The sequence below is a fragment of the Camelina sativa genome, chromosome 17 (assembly GCF_000633955.1).
Source record: "Camelina sativa cultivar DH55 chromosome 17, Cs, whole genome shotgun sequence".
In the NCBI taxonomy this organism is placed as follows: Eukaryota; Viridiplantae; Streptophyta; class Magnoliopsida; order Brassicales; family Brassicaceae; genus Camelina; species Camelina sativa.
Window position 1 is genome coordinate 5379642 of NC_025701.1, and position 14822 is coordinate 5394463.

Below are 14822 nucleotides of genomic sequence, written 5' to 3' on the forward strand. Positions count from 1 at the left end.
AAATATTAAAATTCTCTCCTCAAAATTAAAAATTGAATTATTTAGGTGAAAACTGTCATCTTTGTATTTTTATATATGACGTCAACGTCACAGTCATCATCTTCAGAACGGCAGCTTCAGAAAAAAAAAATCTAAACGCTACCTACCAATTCGAAATAACTGTCCTCTCTTTTATCTCTTCGCTACTGAGAGATTTGGGAATTAGCTTGGGAAACTTCGCCGGAGAATATCATATCGTCGTTTTTAGTGTTTTTTTTTTTTATCGTCCGTCCATGGCGTTGTTGAAGTCCTTTATCGATGTTAGTCCAGACTCACACTTCCCTATCCAGAATCTCCCTTATGGTGTATTCAAGCCGGAATCGAACTCCACTCCTCGTCCTGCCGTCGCTATCGGCGATTTGGTTCTCGACCTCTCCGCGATTGCTGAAGCTGGGCTTTTCGATGGTCCGATCCTTAAAGACGCTGATTGCTTCCTTCAGGTTCGTTTTCTCGATTCCTGTTAACTCGGATTACTAATTTACTATGACTCCTGGGATCTGATAGTTATAGATTATTGCTCATACTAAGCTACATGAGTGATGTAGGGTTATGTTATTTATAAGGATCAGGTTGGTCTAGTCTATTTCTGTTGTTGTTAATGTTTTAAGTTTGTGTGCTCTGTTTACAGCCTAATTTGAATAAGTTCTTGGCCATGGGACGGCCTGCGTGGAAGGAAGCGCGCTCTACGCTTCAAAAAATCTTGTCATGTAAGCTCTGTTTGATCTTATTGGTTTATGTAAAAAATTATGCAGAGTTTGTTATGTGGCTTTTAAGGTTTTGGTATGTTTTGGTGTAGCTAATGAACCCATCTTACGAGATAATGATGTTTTGAGGTCAAAGTCATTCTATGAGATGGTTAGTACTGAAACAAAATTGTTCCTGAAACAGGCGGAGATGAGATTGTTTGAAGCTATTTTACTAATGTTGTCTTTGTTTGGTGCGGATTTTGTAGAGTAAAGTAGAAATGATTGTTCCTATGGTGATTGGGGACTATACAGACTTCTTTGCATCTATGCATCACGCAAAGAACTGTGGACTTATGTTTCGTGGACCTGAAAATGCGATAAACCCAAATTGGTGCGTTTATATTACTTTTGAGCTGAGAGTTTCTTCGTGTAATGGTCGAGTCACTCTGCAAATTTTACATGACATTACTATGTTTTTTTCAGGTTTCGTCTTCCCATTGCATATCATGGAAGGGCATCATCTATTGTCATCTCTGGGACCGACATTATTCGACCAAGGTTAGGAAATTTTGTGTTTATTAGATGTTTTTTGGTTTTCTTATACTGAGAATGGTTGTTAAGGATTCACACGTCATATTAAAAGTCATGCATCATGCAAGACTTGATGCTTTGACAAGAAAAATAGTTGTTCTTAATTTGTTAAAGGCTTTATAAGATATTCTTACACTGAAACTGATATGAAAAAATTGATGATGAAGTGCTAATTCCAGTTGTTTTACCCCTTCTCTTTTTTGTATTCTTCCAGAGGTCAGGGCCATCCACAAGGAAACTCTGTCCCATATTTTGGACCATCTAAGAAACTTGATTTTGAGCTTGAAATGGTAAGCATCCGATGCATCAGTTATGTGGATTTGCTTTAGAATGATTCAGTTGATGCTATTTGGTGTTAGTTAAGCATTACACCATTGACAAATCTCTTTTATCACATGATATTCAGGCTGCTGTGGTTGGTCCAGGAAATGAATTGGGAAAGCCCATTGACGTGAATAATGCAGCGGATCATATATTTGGTCTAGTACTGATGAATGACTGGAGTGGTACTTACTTCATTGTAGTATTCTTTGAGTTATCTTTAACTTGACCGTGCATGACCTGTTTTATGAAATGTTTGTTGTTATAGCTAGGGATATTCAGGCGTGGGAGTATGTGCCTCTTGGGCCTTTCCTAGGGAAGAGTTTTGGTAAACAATTAGTAATCAAGATTGATAATTGGCTTCAAAACGTCGGTTTCATTTATACCAGTTGGAGTATTTGAGCAAGGAACTTCAGCCAATGTTGATTTGTTCTGTTGTAGGGACTACTGTATCCCCTTGGATTGTTACCTTAGATGCGCTTGAGCCTTTCGGTGTTCAAGCTCCCAAGCAGGTTGGTACTCGGTATCACATTCTTTTTGTGTCATGCAATCATTGATTCTCTAATATAAGATAATTGTTGCAGGATCCACCTCCATTGCCATATTTGGATGAGAAAGATTCTATAAATTATGACATCTCTTTGGAGGTAGCATCGTGGATTTTAATATTTTTCATTTTCACTATCAACTACTAATTATGGTCATATGGTGGATTAAATAAAAAGTAAATATCATGCTTCTCCGCTTGTAGGTTCAACTGAAACCTTCTGGCAAAGATGATTCTTGTGTAGTAACAAAGAGCAACTTCCAAAACTTGTGAGTTCCTCTATAGTCTCTTACCTAGTTCTCCATATAATTAACGCAGTAAAATTCAAACTCTTTTAAACTTTTTCTTGACAGATACTGGACCATAACGCAGCAGCTAGCACACCATACCGTTAATGGTTGCAATTTAAGGCCTGGTGATCTCCTTGGAACCGGAACTATAAGCGGACCGGTAAACTCTTTCAAACTGGTTATCTCCTCTACGTTATCATGTGACGACTAAAAACATAACAAGGACATTTGTTTCTTGATTCTTAACGCAGGAGCCAGATTCATATGGGTGCCTACTTGAGTTAACCTGGAACGGACAGAAACCTTTATCACTCAACGGAACAACTCAGACATTTCTCCAAGACGGTGACGAGGTGACTTTCTCAGGTTTATGCAAGGTAAAAGACTATAAAGCTAATTAACACAAGTTTCGTTTTGTTTATGTCCCAAAAATTCCAAATAACTGTGAACTTGTTGTATGACATTTTGGTTGACACTTGTTAATCAAACTACGGCGATGATTAAACTGGTGCAGGGAGATGGCTATAATGTCGGATTTGGAACCTGCACTGGGAAAATTGTACCTTCACTCCCTTGATCTACTCTCGCCGGTAACTATTTTCCTTATAACCCTTGAACTATTATTATTTGGACCACAATAATAATTAATTAGTTCATTTTTTTTTTCACTTTATTTGCAGGAAATATGGTGAAAAGAAAGATTTTCATACTCACGAATACGCACTTGGGTTATGAATATGATGATTAAGTAGATAACCCCATCCGATTAATAATAAAATCATCTCGATATTGGTGTAATATGTTATTGAATGTTTTCTTTTATAAAGAAAGACAACGGAATATCAATAACTTTCTATATAAAAGCGATTATCATCGAGTGGTAAGTAATGTGTCCTTTACTAACGGTCGGTCACAAAAACTTTGAATAATTTGGTCTTCTTACTCTTACAACTTAATAGTGTGTGAGTTATATAGTATGAGTCAATAACGACCACCGTCAGAAAAATTCTCATCCATATCAAAAACAGGAAAAAAAAAAAAATGAAAAGTTCAAAAAAATTCTCATCGTCGGCAACAACCACCACCGTTATCCACACTTTTTATAATGACCATAATACCCCTCCAGCTCCATCAACCAAACAAATCCCGATAGAAACCCCATCACCGGCGGCGAAATCCACCGTCCGGACTAACTCCTCCTCCGCCGCAGCAGCAGCGAGGATCCAGTCTGGCTACCGTTCTCACAGGATCCGAAACCTATACAAGACAATCTCATCCGTCAATCGAGAAGCGAATCGTGTACAGAGCATGATCCAACGGCAAGACACGGTAGACGCCATTAGAACCGATGAGAAGGAACGTCTTCGGATGAACGAGATTCTGATGTCTCTGCTTCTGAGACTCGACTCCGTACCTGGTTTAGATCCGTCGATCAGAGAAGCTCGGAGGAAAGTGAGCCGCAAGATCGTAGGGATGCAGGAAATACTCGATTCGATCTCGGAGACCAAAGACGAAATTCAGTGGTGGAATTACAACGATATCGGAGGAGTTGACGGCAGACAAGGCGGCGGCGGCGCGTGGCCTTTGTATTGGGAAGAAGCGGTGGAGGAGGAGATGTGTAGAGAGAAAGGCGGTGAGGAAATGGAGAGGTTCTGTGCTCAGTATTTGGGTTTCAGATGTTTCCAGAGATTTCTCAGAGAATGACCACCGCGGTAAAAAAAAAAACTAATCCGGTGTGTCGCGGTGTACGATTAGAGGACCTTTCTCTTTTTGTTTTTACTACGTTTATGTTAAAACCACGAACGAATTATATCTTTTTGTATGTATCTAAACTGGAATACGCGCCGTCTTGCATCCATGAAAACGTCGCGTAGTTTCTAAATATAGTCATGGATCATAGGAGAATTTGGGCCCATAATCCATATTCAATAGACTCACGTAAGTATGTTGATTAGTGAATACTGAATACTGATTATATATGAATTTGTACGGAGAAATTAATCAACATGTATATAAACATATATAAAGGTTAAACTACAAAAGATCCAGCAGTTGATACATTATTATTACTTCTAAACATCAAAGAGGGGATTAATTAAAGTCGATTGTTACGTTTTCCTTAAGCCGCGCAACTACACTTACACCTGGAAACGCAGCGTTTACACTCGAACAGCGACGGCTTGGCCGTGGTGTCGCAACCACACGTGGTGGTGCATTTCCTCTGATTCACACCTCCCCAAAGGCAACGAGCCATGCATCGGAGAACCGGCACGCACTTAGGACAAACGTAATTCATTTGCTCCGCCATGCATGTCTTGCAGCTGTTTCGTGACGGCGGATACCGGCAGACACTACCGGAGCCGGTGGCGGCGGTGTCTCTCGAAATCGATAGAAGGATTATGAGTAAGATGAGAGAAGAGAAGAGGCTTTGAAACTTGTAGGTCTTCTTCATGTTGGAATTTGGTTTCGGTTTGTGAGAGAGTTGAAATTATAGTATCTTCTTCGAGAATAATATTGGCTTTATTTATATAGAGGTTTTATACGAAAATAGTTATATAATCAGTCTATTACTTGGTTAGGTTAGGTTATCTAGTGACTTCCACAAGAGTTAAATACGAGATTGATAGTGCTGTGCACCAAGGATGCATTCAAGTAAGGCATTCATTAATTGTTCTTGAAGTGTACAATTTCCTTAAATGCGTTCTCGATCAATCTTTTTTTTTGTTTTTAGTTTTTCAACCATTTTTTGATTTTAATTATTTTCTGTAACACAGAAATATAGTAGAAAATGTGTTTGATATAAATCTATAATCCATAACGATGACGTAGTCAATTTATTTTACAGCAAATAAAATCATGTTAATTATATTCTTGCTTCTCGAAACAAAGTTACAATTATATTCATTGACTATATATTCATTGTACAATTATATTCATTGTAATCAATCAACTGTTGTAATTAAACCACTAATATTTAGGTCTTAATCAGACGTATCTTTAGACTAGATTCTTGTATAGTCAAATACAGAATTAGGGTTTTAATAGTATAAGCAATGGTTTACAGATTTTGTATAGTCAAATAAAAAAATTACATATTTTTTGCGATCGTACAAACCTGGATTAAAGAACGTGATCTCTTGAATGTTAGTCATGGTCTACCGGAAACGTGGAAAAATAGAGGATGGTCTCCAGAAACGTGGAAAGATAGAGGATGAGGGTAATATTTTTTTTACGGATTATTATTTGGGATCTCTTATTATTTTCTTTAGTTGTATATTCATGTAACTACAATGAATATGTACAATGAACTGTATATGTACAATTTTGTGTTACTCTATCAAAACATATACATGTATCTACAATTTCTTTAGTTGTATATTCATGTAACTACAATGAACTATATATTCATTAATTGTTCTTGAAGTGTACAATTTCCTTAAATGCGTTCTCGATCAATCTTTTTTTTTTTTTTTTTTAGTTTTTCAACCATTTTTTTGATTTTAAATATTTTCTGTAACACAGAAATATAGTAGAAAAATGTGTTTGATATAAATCTATAATCCATAACGATGACGTAGTCAATTTATTTTACAGCAAATAAAATCATGTTAATTACATTCTTGCTTCTCGAAACAAAGTATAATTCAATCGATCTATAACTAGTTTGCAAAATAAAATATAACCCGAAAAAAGTAATTTACAGAAAACCAAACAAACAAATTGTCTATATCAAGTGAGATGACGAATCATCAAAAAAAAAAAAAAGTGAAGAACTCTATGAACAAATATTAAATTATGAAAAAATTTGAATAAAGAGGAAATAATATGTTAAAAATGATATATATATTATTTTTCTCTCTTCTTCCAGTAATTAAATTATGTGATGGATCACACCCAATTCTTCCGAATGTCGAAGTTGTAGTTATTCTCCAAGTAGCACTTATTATCGTCATCGACGAACTGAAATTTGTTAGAAAGACAATAATAAATCCCTTTATAAACCAGCAATTTAACAAATTACGGTAAACTAATGTTTTTCTTAAACTCTTTTTTTTTTTTTTTTCATTACTATCTCTTATAAGTTGTAACTATTAAAAGCACGAAAATGCAATAAATCCTCAGCCTAGTATATTCAAAACTGTCAGTTATTAGAGAGTTTCGGTACCTTGGATTTAACGGAATAGGAGCCTCTAACAAGCAAACCAGAGGGGGCAGTTTCCTCAAACATGACATGATTGTAAGGTTCCGCCTGTGGACTAAACGTCCCTAGCATCTCCTTTCTACTATACACTGTTCTCCACAAAGAGTTAAAAAGAGAAATTATTAGACAAAGGCTTCTAAATAATGGTTTGTGTAATTGTGGAAAAAGAATGTGTAAAAGATAAAATACCCTTAATTCCGGTCTTCCAGATTGTGTTGCTGTACCGTAGGCCGGACACAATGTTATTGGTGACACGGAAACTAAATACAAGACTGTACTTAGCGCCTTCTTTGAGAGTGAACCATGGTCCTTTCGAAGTCGGTTTTCCGTTTTCCGGGATCGTTAGTACCATGTCCTCTCTTTCCGGTGACCTAAGTGTTAAGGTCAATATCTTTACCACCGGATCCGGAGTTTCTGCATTTACATTTTGTGTTACTCTATCAAAACATATACATGTATCTACAAATTCTTTGAAAAACAACATTCATTGTGGGCTATAGTGAACTCTAGAAAAACAATAACTCTTATCTATATATCTAAGTATAAAAAAGTGACACATTATTTTCTTGTAATTTTTCGCGACGATAATATTCTTATATGGTTATTTGACGTCAAAAAAATATGGTTACTTGGTCTAGTCTTATCTTACGTTAATTCACTTGATGACAATTAAAAGAGGCAAGACTATATGACATTTGCCATTTGGGATGGATTAAAGTTTGTACTCATTGGAAATTCTTTAACCGGATTCATCTGCTATGATATAAACCGGGTATTTACCTCCGACCTCCTCAAGATCCACGCTACCTAGGAGTTGCTCCTTCCATCTCCTCAAGCTTTCATCATCCTAAACATTTTTTTTTTAATTGTAGAAAAGTGATTAGATTGTCGTAGAGATATGAAAACCAAAATCACCCATTATTACATAGCCAAAATGCAATCGAGGTTTATGAAACCATGATAACATGGCACTATGAGAGATCAAAACCTTGTCTTTCTCGAGCTGTTCTTTGAGAGCGATCATGGGACCAATATCAAGTTTCTTGTCTTCCTCTTCCTCTTCGTCATCATCATCAGTCGGACATATAGAGCTATGGCTGTTTTTCCTGCTTAGCCCTTGTCCCTTTGGCTCTTCTGAAGACCCTTCAGCTTTATTCTCTTCATCTTTCAAACCCATGTTTGCTTTCCTGATCTCTATTCGGTCTCTGATATAATTTGGACCCTATAAAGTCTCTATACGGTTGGATATGATTTCCTGGAGATGGTTATGCAACGTAAATGACGAGGATGCAACAAAAAACAATTCAAGAAAGGGATACAACTAAAAGACTTCAAAAAAGAGGATAAAGAGTCTAATTATAGGATTTGTTTTTCGTCAAAAAGAATGAGAAGAAGGTAACAAGAAGAGAAATATAGAGAAATTATAAGACAACGAGAGAGGGAGAAAGATTTGGTGCATTTGTTTGAGGAATGTTTAAATATGGATTTGGAAGAAAAAGTCATGTGGTGATCCTTATAACTAAGACTTGTAGTCTTCCCGTTCACAGGATTTCATTTTTCCTAAATAGTATAATTTGTACAATATAATTAACTAAATGTACATGCATGCATGCACGTAGCTCGATATACGTATTCACGTCTCATATACATGTATTTTCATCGAGACTAAATACAATAAAATTATAACTCAAATCGTTTAGAAAAAGTATTTTAACACTATTTTGTCAATAAGAAAAAGTTTTGTGTAATTCTGTTATAATTTTTTTAATACATGTACGAGACAAAAGATCTTTATAATATATAACTGCACCATATTATTGAAATATGTTGTGTTTTGAGTCTAAGACACAGCGGCAGGAAACATTGGTCTAAACCATCATGAGACAACCAGCGAACCTCGTAAGTCGTAGACGACTAGTAGCGATGGAGAGGTATTAGTCTAAAAATCAGGGGTATTAAAGAGAGAGGGAGAATTTATCGGGCCATTTAGTTAGGCCTCAAGCCCCAAGTCTAATGGTATGTGAACTTTACATCCATGATCCACCACTTCGTTTTTACGATATTGTATATAGCATAGAAATGACATCAGGTATAAACTTGTAGTCTAAAAATATACTATAAGTTTTGTTTTTTTTGGCTATATATTGGTCGAGCAAAATCGGACCTTTTCAGATTGACACTTGTAAATACCCTATTATTAAAAAAAAAATGGAATTTCGTAAAGGTTCATCACTGTCAAGTCGCAAGTGCCAACTAATTTGGCGACGAAGAGATTCCTTTTCTCTAAGATAAACCTTACAATATGAATCTTCTACCATCAGATTAAATCTTCTTTTTAAAATAAACGGTGTAAAACCAAACGTTAGAGAAAATATATTCTACAGACACATATCCTTCACTTTGTCCAGCTTTAACGTTACACATGTTCAAGATATGGGACGTTTATCATAATTGGGACACCAAAAGTGAATTATTTGCAACTTTCGTTTCAGATCTACATCATAGCTATTTATCAATTGCGTCAATAAAAGTACTGTATCTATTAATTAAACTTTATACCCGAGAAGGAATGGGATATATATGTGTATTTCCTTATTTTTTCATACCTCTGAATTTTGGTGATGTCAGTGCAATAGAGGTGATAGATGCATTATTTATGTTAAGATTGTACTGTAGATTTCTATAACTGATCGATATGTCCCTCGGTGTTGACTTATACCTAAGATATCTAACTCTTTTTCTCCCTATTTCTACCTAAAATTTCCAAATTTGCAACATCATCCTTTATGCATTATTGGTGTTTAGTTAATTTTCGGAGTAATATACACAATCAATGGGACCAATGGCATGGGGGTCATCTTAGCCGTCCAACCCTTTTTACCAGCTTTTCTGCTGGCCATTCTTTACAGATTGTGATGACTGATGAGTACGTGGCCTGTGGCCTTTTGCCTGTATCTTAGCTTTTTCTTCGAAAAAACAAAAAAAAAAATCATAATCACAATTTGCTCTTCTTATATATTTCCACAACTAAAAGTAAAACCCAAATTAATATTGACGACAAAAAAAGAAAGAAAAGTAAACCTTAAATATAGATTGTTTTAAGGTTTGTAAGACCTAAACATTATCTATTGGCTTAGAACTAATTAATTTACTGCTTGTTGATGCCAGCAACAACGAACATATATAAAACCTAATTAGAGAAAAAAAATAATGGTAGGAATGTGAATATCATATATAATGAACTTCGGGGTTCTACAAAAAGAGTTTTTAACCTAGGACTTGTAGTCTTGCCAATAAAAGAAAAAAGTATAAAATTATTAGAGAATACATCAATCATACAATTTGTTTTTACCAGCATCAATATGCTTTACATAACTAATCAATCTTTCCAACCGAATGAAGAAAAATTGTTTGTAACGTTATATTTCAAACAATATCTAAAATCATTATATTAATCAATCTTTATTTAGTTAAAGTAAACTGATGTACAAGGGTCCACATTCATGACGAATCCTTCCTGGCTCACACTCACACGGGCCCGCTTTAACTTGTAGCCACGTCATCCTAGTCAAATATAGTACCAAGTTTAAAATAGAACACTAGTACTAAGTAATAACTATGTGAAAATTTAAATACGCAAATTTCGGATTCAATTTATTCATAAAAAAAACAAAATTACTTTTGATTTATCAAATTTTGTTTGACTCTAATAGTAGAGATTGCATTCACTTTGGCAGACAATATAATCAATCTAAATTCGTTAAACCTGATCAAAATGTTGAAATTTGAAAAGATAATCATTTATATACACACAGTTTTTAGCAAGTTCTTTAAACCTGTTTCTTTCGTGGCATGTGATGTAATGTGAAAAATCAAACAAATTAATGGTAGGGAAAATCAAAAATTTTAAAATAAGTCGAAATCCCAAAATGAGTAGAGCTTGGTTGAATACGCAGAGAGGTGAATGTGACCTCTAAATCTTATGCTGTAGAATTCAAACGTTCCAGTACCTAGTCTAAAGAACATTTAATGGTAGAATTAAGCTTTAACTGATGGGATTTCTAAAAGTGGTCAACGTTCACATGAGATGTTGTAACGTTCAGTTTAATTGAGAGATCAAACGTTAATAGCATGAAAGGTTTGTTGTAACGTTCACTGAGATCGCGCAGAAGAAGAAAACAATAAACTTCTCAAGAAAATCTATTGCTCTTTTTTTTTTTTTTTTTTTTTTTTTTTTNTTAGTTGAAAACTGATTAAAGAATATTTTTTTTCTAATTACAACTTGATAAGTAATGGTTAAGTGATGATGTTCTATACCTATGTGGCATGAGGTGTATAATGGTACAATTTTTTTTTTATATAAGCAAAAAATGATTCTTTCATGTGCAATACTCATTATCACGATTCTTTATTGACATTAATTGTAGACAATCAAACAAAAAAAAACTAATAATTAATATTTATTTTGCTAACAAACATTATTGTAAATGATTTGCTTCTACTATAAATACCTCTCCTCTTCATCAAATCTCTTCACTCACCAAAGCATCACAAACACTTTCTTCTCCCCCTTCTTATAATTGTCTATATATTTGTCCTCTTTAGCTTCTTCATTTCGAGATGGCCACCGTTGAGGTATTGTCTTTATATATTGTTTCTTAAGTCAGATTATAAATCTCTATCTGTACGTCATTATCTTTGTTACTCTAATTATGTCCAGATTTGAATGATCAATTTGTTTTAAGCTAATGAAAAACGGCATACAGTTTTTTCGTTTAATAAGGTGTGTTTTGCGCTTACAGGTTGAACAAGTGACTCCAGCAGCAGTAGAGAACGTTGAGGTACCAACAAAGACAGTGGAGGAGCCAGTGGTGACCCAACAGCCTGAAGAATCCGTCACCGCCGTGACTGAAGAAGAAACCGAAGCACCAGTCGTAGAAACGAGCAAAGAAGTCGTTGTGGAAGAGGCAGAGAAGAAAGATGATGAAACAGAGAAGAAAACAGAGGAGGAAGAAGTGAAGACAGAGGTGATCACGGAAGCCCCGGCAGTTGTAGAGGAGGAGAAGAAAGCAGAGGAGGTGACGGAGACTCCGGCGGTTGTGGAGGAGGTGACGGAGACTCCAGCGGTTGTGGAGGAGGAGAAATCTACTGAAGTTGCGGCTGCTGAGGAAGTCGTCGTCGTCGAGAAGGCCGAGGAGTGAAGATGAAGGAAAAAGCTATATGACCTATTTTGGGTATCATCTCGTTTTCTATTTTAATTTATTTAATCAAAATCTCATAACTATGTATTTTCTTTTGTTTGTTATTATAATGAAATCAGATGTTTGGGTCTCTTACATATATTACAACCTTAAACCTTAAAACATGGAAGATAGAAAACCGTTTGCGGTTGCGTTTACATGCAAAAAATACATTTACATAATACAAGTGCCTTTAGCGTTTACGTTTGCAATTAGCAGTGGAAATTTCTTAAGATGTACTATTAGTATGAGTTTGTGATCTTATTTGGAATTTTTCACATTAATTATAAACGTTACCAACTAGGAATCTAATAAATAAAATTTATTGTTTCTATTTAATTTCATCAAGATGAGTAAGATATATAATTTCAAAAAGGTCAATGATGGAATCTTCAATCTTGAATGCAAACGACCTGACGTTTTTGGTTTTAGTAGGAATCTTCTATCTTTTGATATAGTAGTAGTATAATCTTTTGGTTACCCCAATAATAATTTTGTGGATTTACCAAAAGATTCTTGGTTTTTAATCTATATATAATCTCCGTGGTGCGAGCATGTAAATAAATTGATATTTTTTCTAACATGGAAATTCGAATTCGTGAAAATTTAATACACATTACTCCCTTTCGAAAGTTACAGAGTACATCAACGAAACTCGAGAAGTGCATGACGATTTGTTCTTATTATGCTTTTGAGAGTATTCGAATATATATATGTATCTGACAATTCTGGAAAAGAACACAAAAGTTTGTAACCGTAGCGAGTATTTTCACGCAACCATTCGCCACTACAAACGTCGACAAAGCTACTCTTTTACTTGAAGCTTTTCAAAGCGGAGGCATACATACAAAATGTAGCAGTAGAATCAGTGAAAGTCTATACATAATACGTAATTGTAGATGCCAGATAGACAAAAGATGAAAGCGTTTATATAGTTCACATGGTAGTGTTGGTTTTATATATTTGGGCCTATTTTAGTCGGTCTGCGAGATCTGTAGGAAAACAATGTTATATGAGCCAAGCCCACCTTGCATTTTCATGGATTTTTTTCTATCAAAAAGAAAACGAAATTTGTCATAGATTTAAGTAAAAATAATAATTTAATTATAAATCATATGCAGTCTAGTTATTTTATAATTATAAATAAAATCTATTGTAAATTAGTACAAACCGGTTGCAATTAGGCTATGAAAATCTTAATATATGTTGCAATATATGATGTACAAATCTTACATTAATTTTAGTATGATCTTATTCATTTGAGTAATACTTAAAACACAAATCGTTTATTACAGATCTTAGACCATTACGTTTGTACTGTGAGAAAATTATCTGTAGACACAAAATACACACATTTTAGTAGTTCATCAAATCCAATACATGTCAACAAAGTTTCTCATTTCACAACTCAATACTTAAAGATTCAAATCTGTAAACAATAATGAAATCATTGCAAAATTTTGATAAAAATGTACGTTTCAAACACTTTACTCCAATACATCGCCGATAGGAAACTGCAATTCATCTTTGGAATTCTGAGATCTGCTTTGGTGCTTGGAGTCATCTTTGGATTGAACAAATTTACCATCCATCTCGAAAAGAGTGATGACTGGAGTCGAGCCGCCGTTGCATTTTATCTGTTTGTATCCGTCTACTTTTTCGCTCTGAAGCTTGTGAGACGCCGAGATCTGCTAGATATCGGTTCCGGACTCATTGTGATAAGTTGTCTCCTCTTTATCAAGATCAAAGACCTCAATAAAGGTGATAAAGTTAGTTTTGCCTTTGGTACTTTTTTCGTTTTTTTATACCGTCATTTAAAATCTGGGGTGTTGCCTCATTAAAATCTTACCAGAAAAATCCAGTTGGACAAAATCATGGTGAAGGAAAAAGAGTACAGCACGCATTGCTCCCCCTGTTCCAAACATCACTAGAAGTCCTTAAGTCTATGCATTCCAGTCTGGTGTATGAGGTTCTTGAATGTTGATGTCGGTAATGATTTGGTGAAGAGATCGGCTGAGTTTTGGATTTTAGCCCATGCATGATACAAAATGATGTTCATGATTTAAAATCAAAAGATGGAGATTGCTTCTACTGTTTCATGCATATAATTAATCGATATCCTCATTATAAATAATTTTGGCGATATTCGTTGAACTAAGATATTCGTTGAACTAAGAGTAAGAAGAAAACAAAGAGAGTTCACGGGCTCATTGTGCATCCACCGAATTTACAATCGCTCCTTAGGGACCATCCAACTCTGAAATGACACGCAATACACCGTGACAGCAAACTGTGATGACACAAACTCACAAAGTGTTATTAAGTTCCTCTGTTTTATATAAATTTCTATATGTTTAATTTATTTATTAGTTATTGGAGTGATCGTGAAAAGGAATCTCTGTTCCTTAGCATTTTTGGACTCTACGAACTAGCATCGTATGTTGCTTACCTCAGATAACGTAGAGATTATTAGTACGTATGCATATAGTATTTATTTGTATCAACGATAACAAATGATAACTGACTAACTGTTCCATTTTTTCCTTTGAGTTTTTTAATGTTAAGATGATAACTGTTCGTTCTTACAAAGAATGGACTAATATGCATAAATGTCCCAATCATATATATACACAATGGTTTTCTCTTTCGAAATGCATGTGGTTTGAGACCATACGTGATCTGGTATCTTTCAACTTTTCAATTGAAGTGGTTTCTACTTTCTACTTGCTACTTGCTACTATCCCGAAAAGACGAAACAAAACAAAAACACACCTTTATGTTCGTTCCTTCCTTCCATGTGACGACCAAAAGAGATCTTATAACTTACTCTTCAATATATCCCTTACTAGATTCTTTATTCACGGAAAAGAATTTTTTGGTAATAGTTAGATCTTATATATGATCAAG

General features: G+C 34.8%; 5 protein-coding genes across 5 annotated transcripts; 3 read left to right on the plus strand and 2 right to left on the minus strand.

The window, feature by feature from the left end:
- LOC104770884 (fumarylacetoacetase) lies at window positions 100-3358 on the plus strand. The gene is made up of 15 exons (XM_010477860.1): window positions 100-479; window positions 668-746; window positions 836-894; window positions 992-1116; window positions 1209-1283; window positions 1531-1606; window positions 1723-1822; window positions 1906-1965; window positions 2079-2149; window positions 2222-2284; window positions 2389-2453; window positions 2538-2634; window positions 2726-2851; window positions 2989-3064; window positions 3155-3358. Exons 1-14 carry the CDS (start codon window positions 273-275, stop codon window positions 3049-3051), a joined length of 1266 nt encoding a protein of 421 aa, XP_010476162.1. The 5' UTR covers window positions 100-272; the 3' UTR covers window positions 3052-3064; window positions 3155-3358.
- Window positions 3443-4433, plus strand: LOC104755469 (BAG family molecular chaperone regulator 5, mitochondrial-like). The gene has a single exon (XM_010477859.2). It carries the CDS (start codon window positions 3516-3518, stop codon window positions 4176-4178), a length of 663 nt encoding a protein of 220 aa, XP_010476161.1. The 5' UTR covers window positions 3443-3515; the 3' UTR covers window positions 4179-4433.
- Window positions 4472-5060, minus strand: LOC104755468. The gene has a single exon (XM_010477858.2). The coding sequence runs from the start codon at window positions 4924-4926 to the stop codon at window positions 4594-4596; it is 333 nt and encodes a 110-aa protein (XP_010476160.1). The 5' UTR covers window positions 4927-5060; the 3' UTR covers window positions 4472-4593.
- Window positions 6118-8087, minus strand: LOC104755471 (rho GDP-dissociation inhibitor 1-like). Its single transcript, XM_010477861.1, has 5 exons — window positions 7664-8087; window positions 7456-7522; window positions 6865-7089; window positions 6640-6764; window positions 6118-6434 (listed from the first exon to the last, which is right to left on the minus strand). The coding sequence occupies exons 1-5, from the start codon at window positions 7850-7852 to the stop codon at window positions 6363-6365; spliced, it is 678 nt and encodes a 225-aa protein (XP_010476163.1). The 5' UTR covers window positions 7853-8087; the 3' UTR covers window positions 6118-6362.
- On the plus strand, window positions 11192-12015 carry LOC104755472 (KNR4/SMI1 homolog). The gene is made up of 2 exons (XM_010477862.1): window positions 11192-11310; window positions 11478-12015. Exons 1-2 carry the CDS (start codon window positions 11296-11298, stop codon window positions 11874-11876), a joined length of 414 nt encoding a protein of 137 aa, XP_010476164.1. The 5' UTR covers window positions 11192-11295; the 3' UTR covers window positions 11877-12015.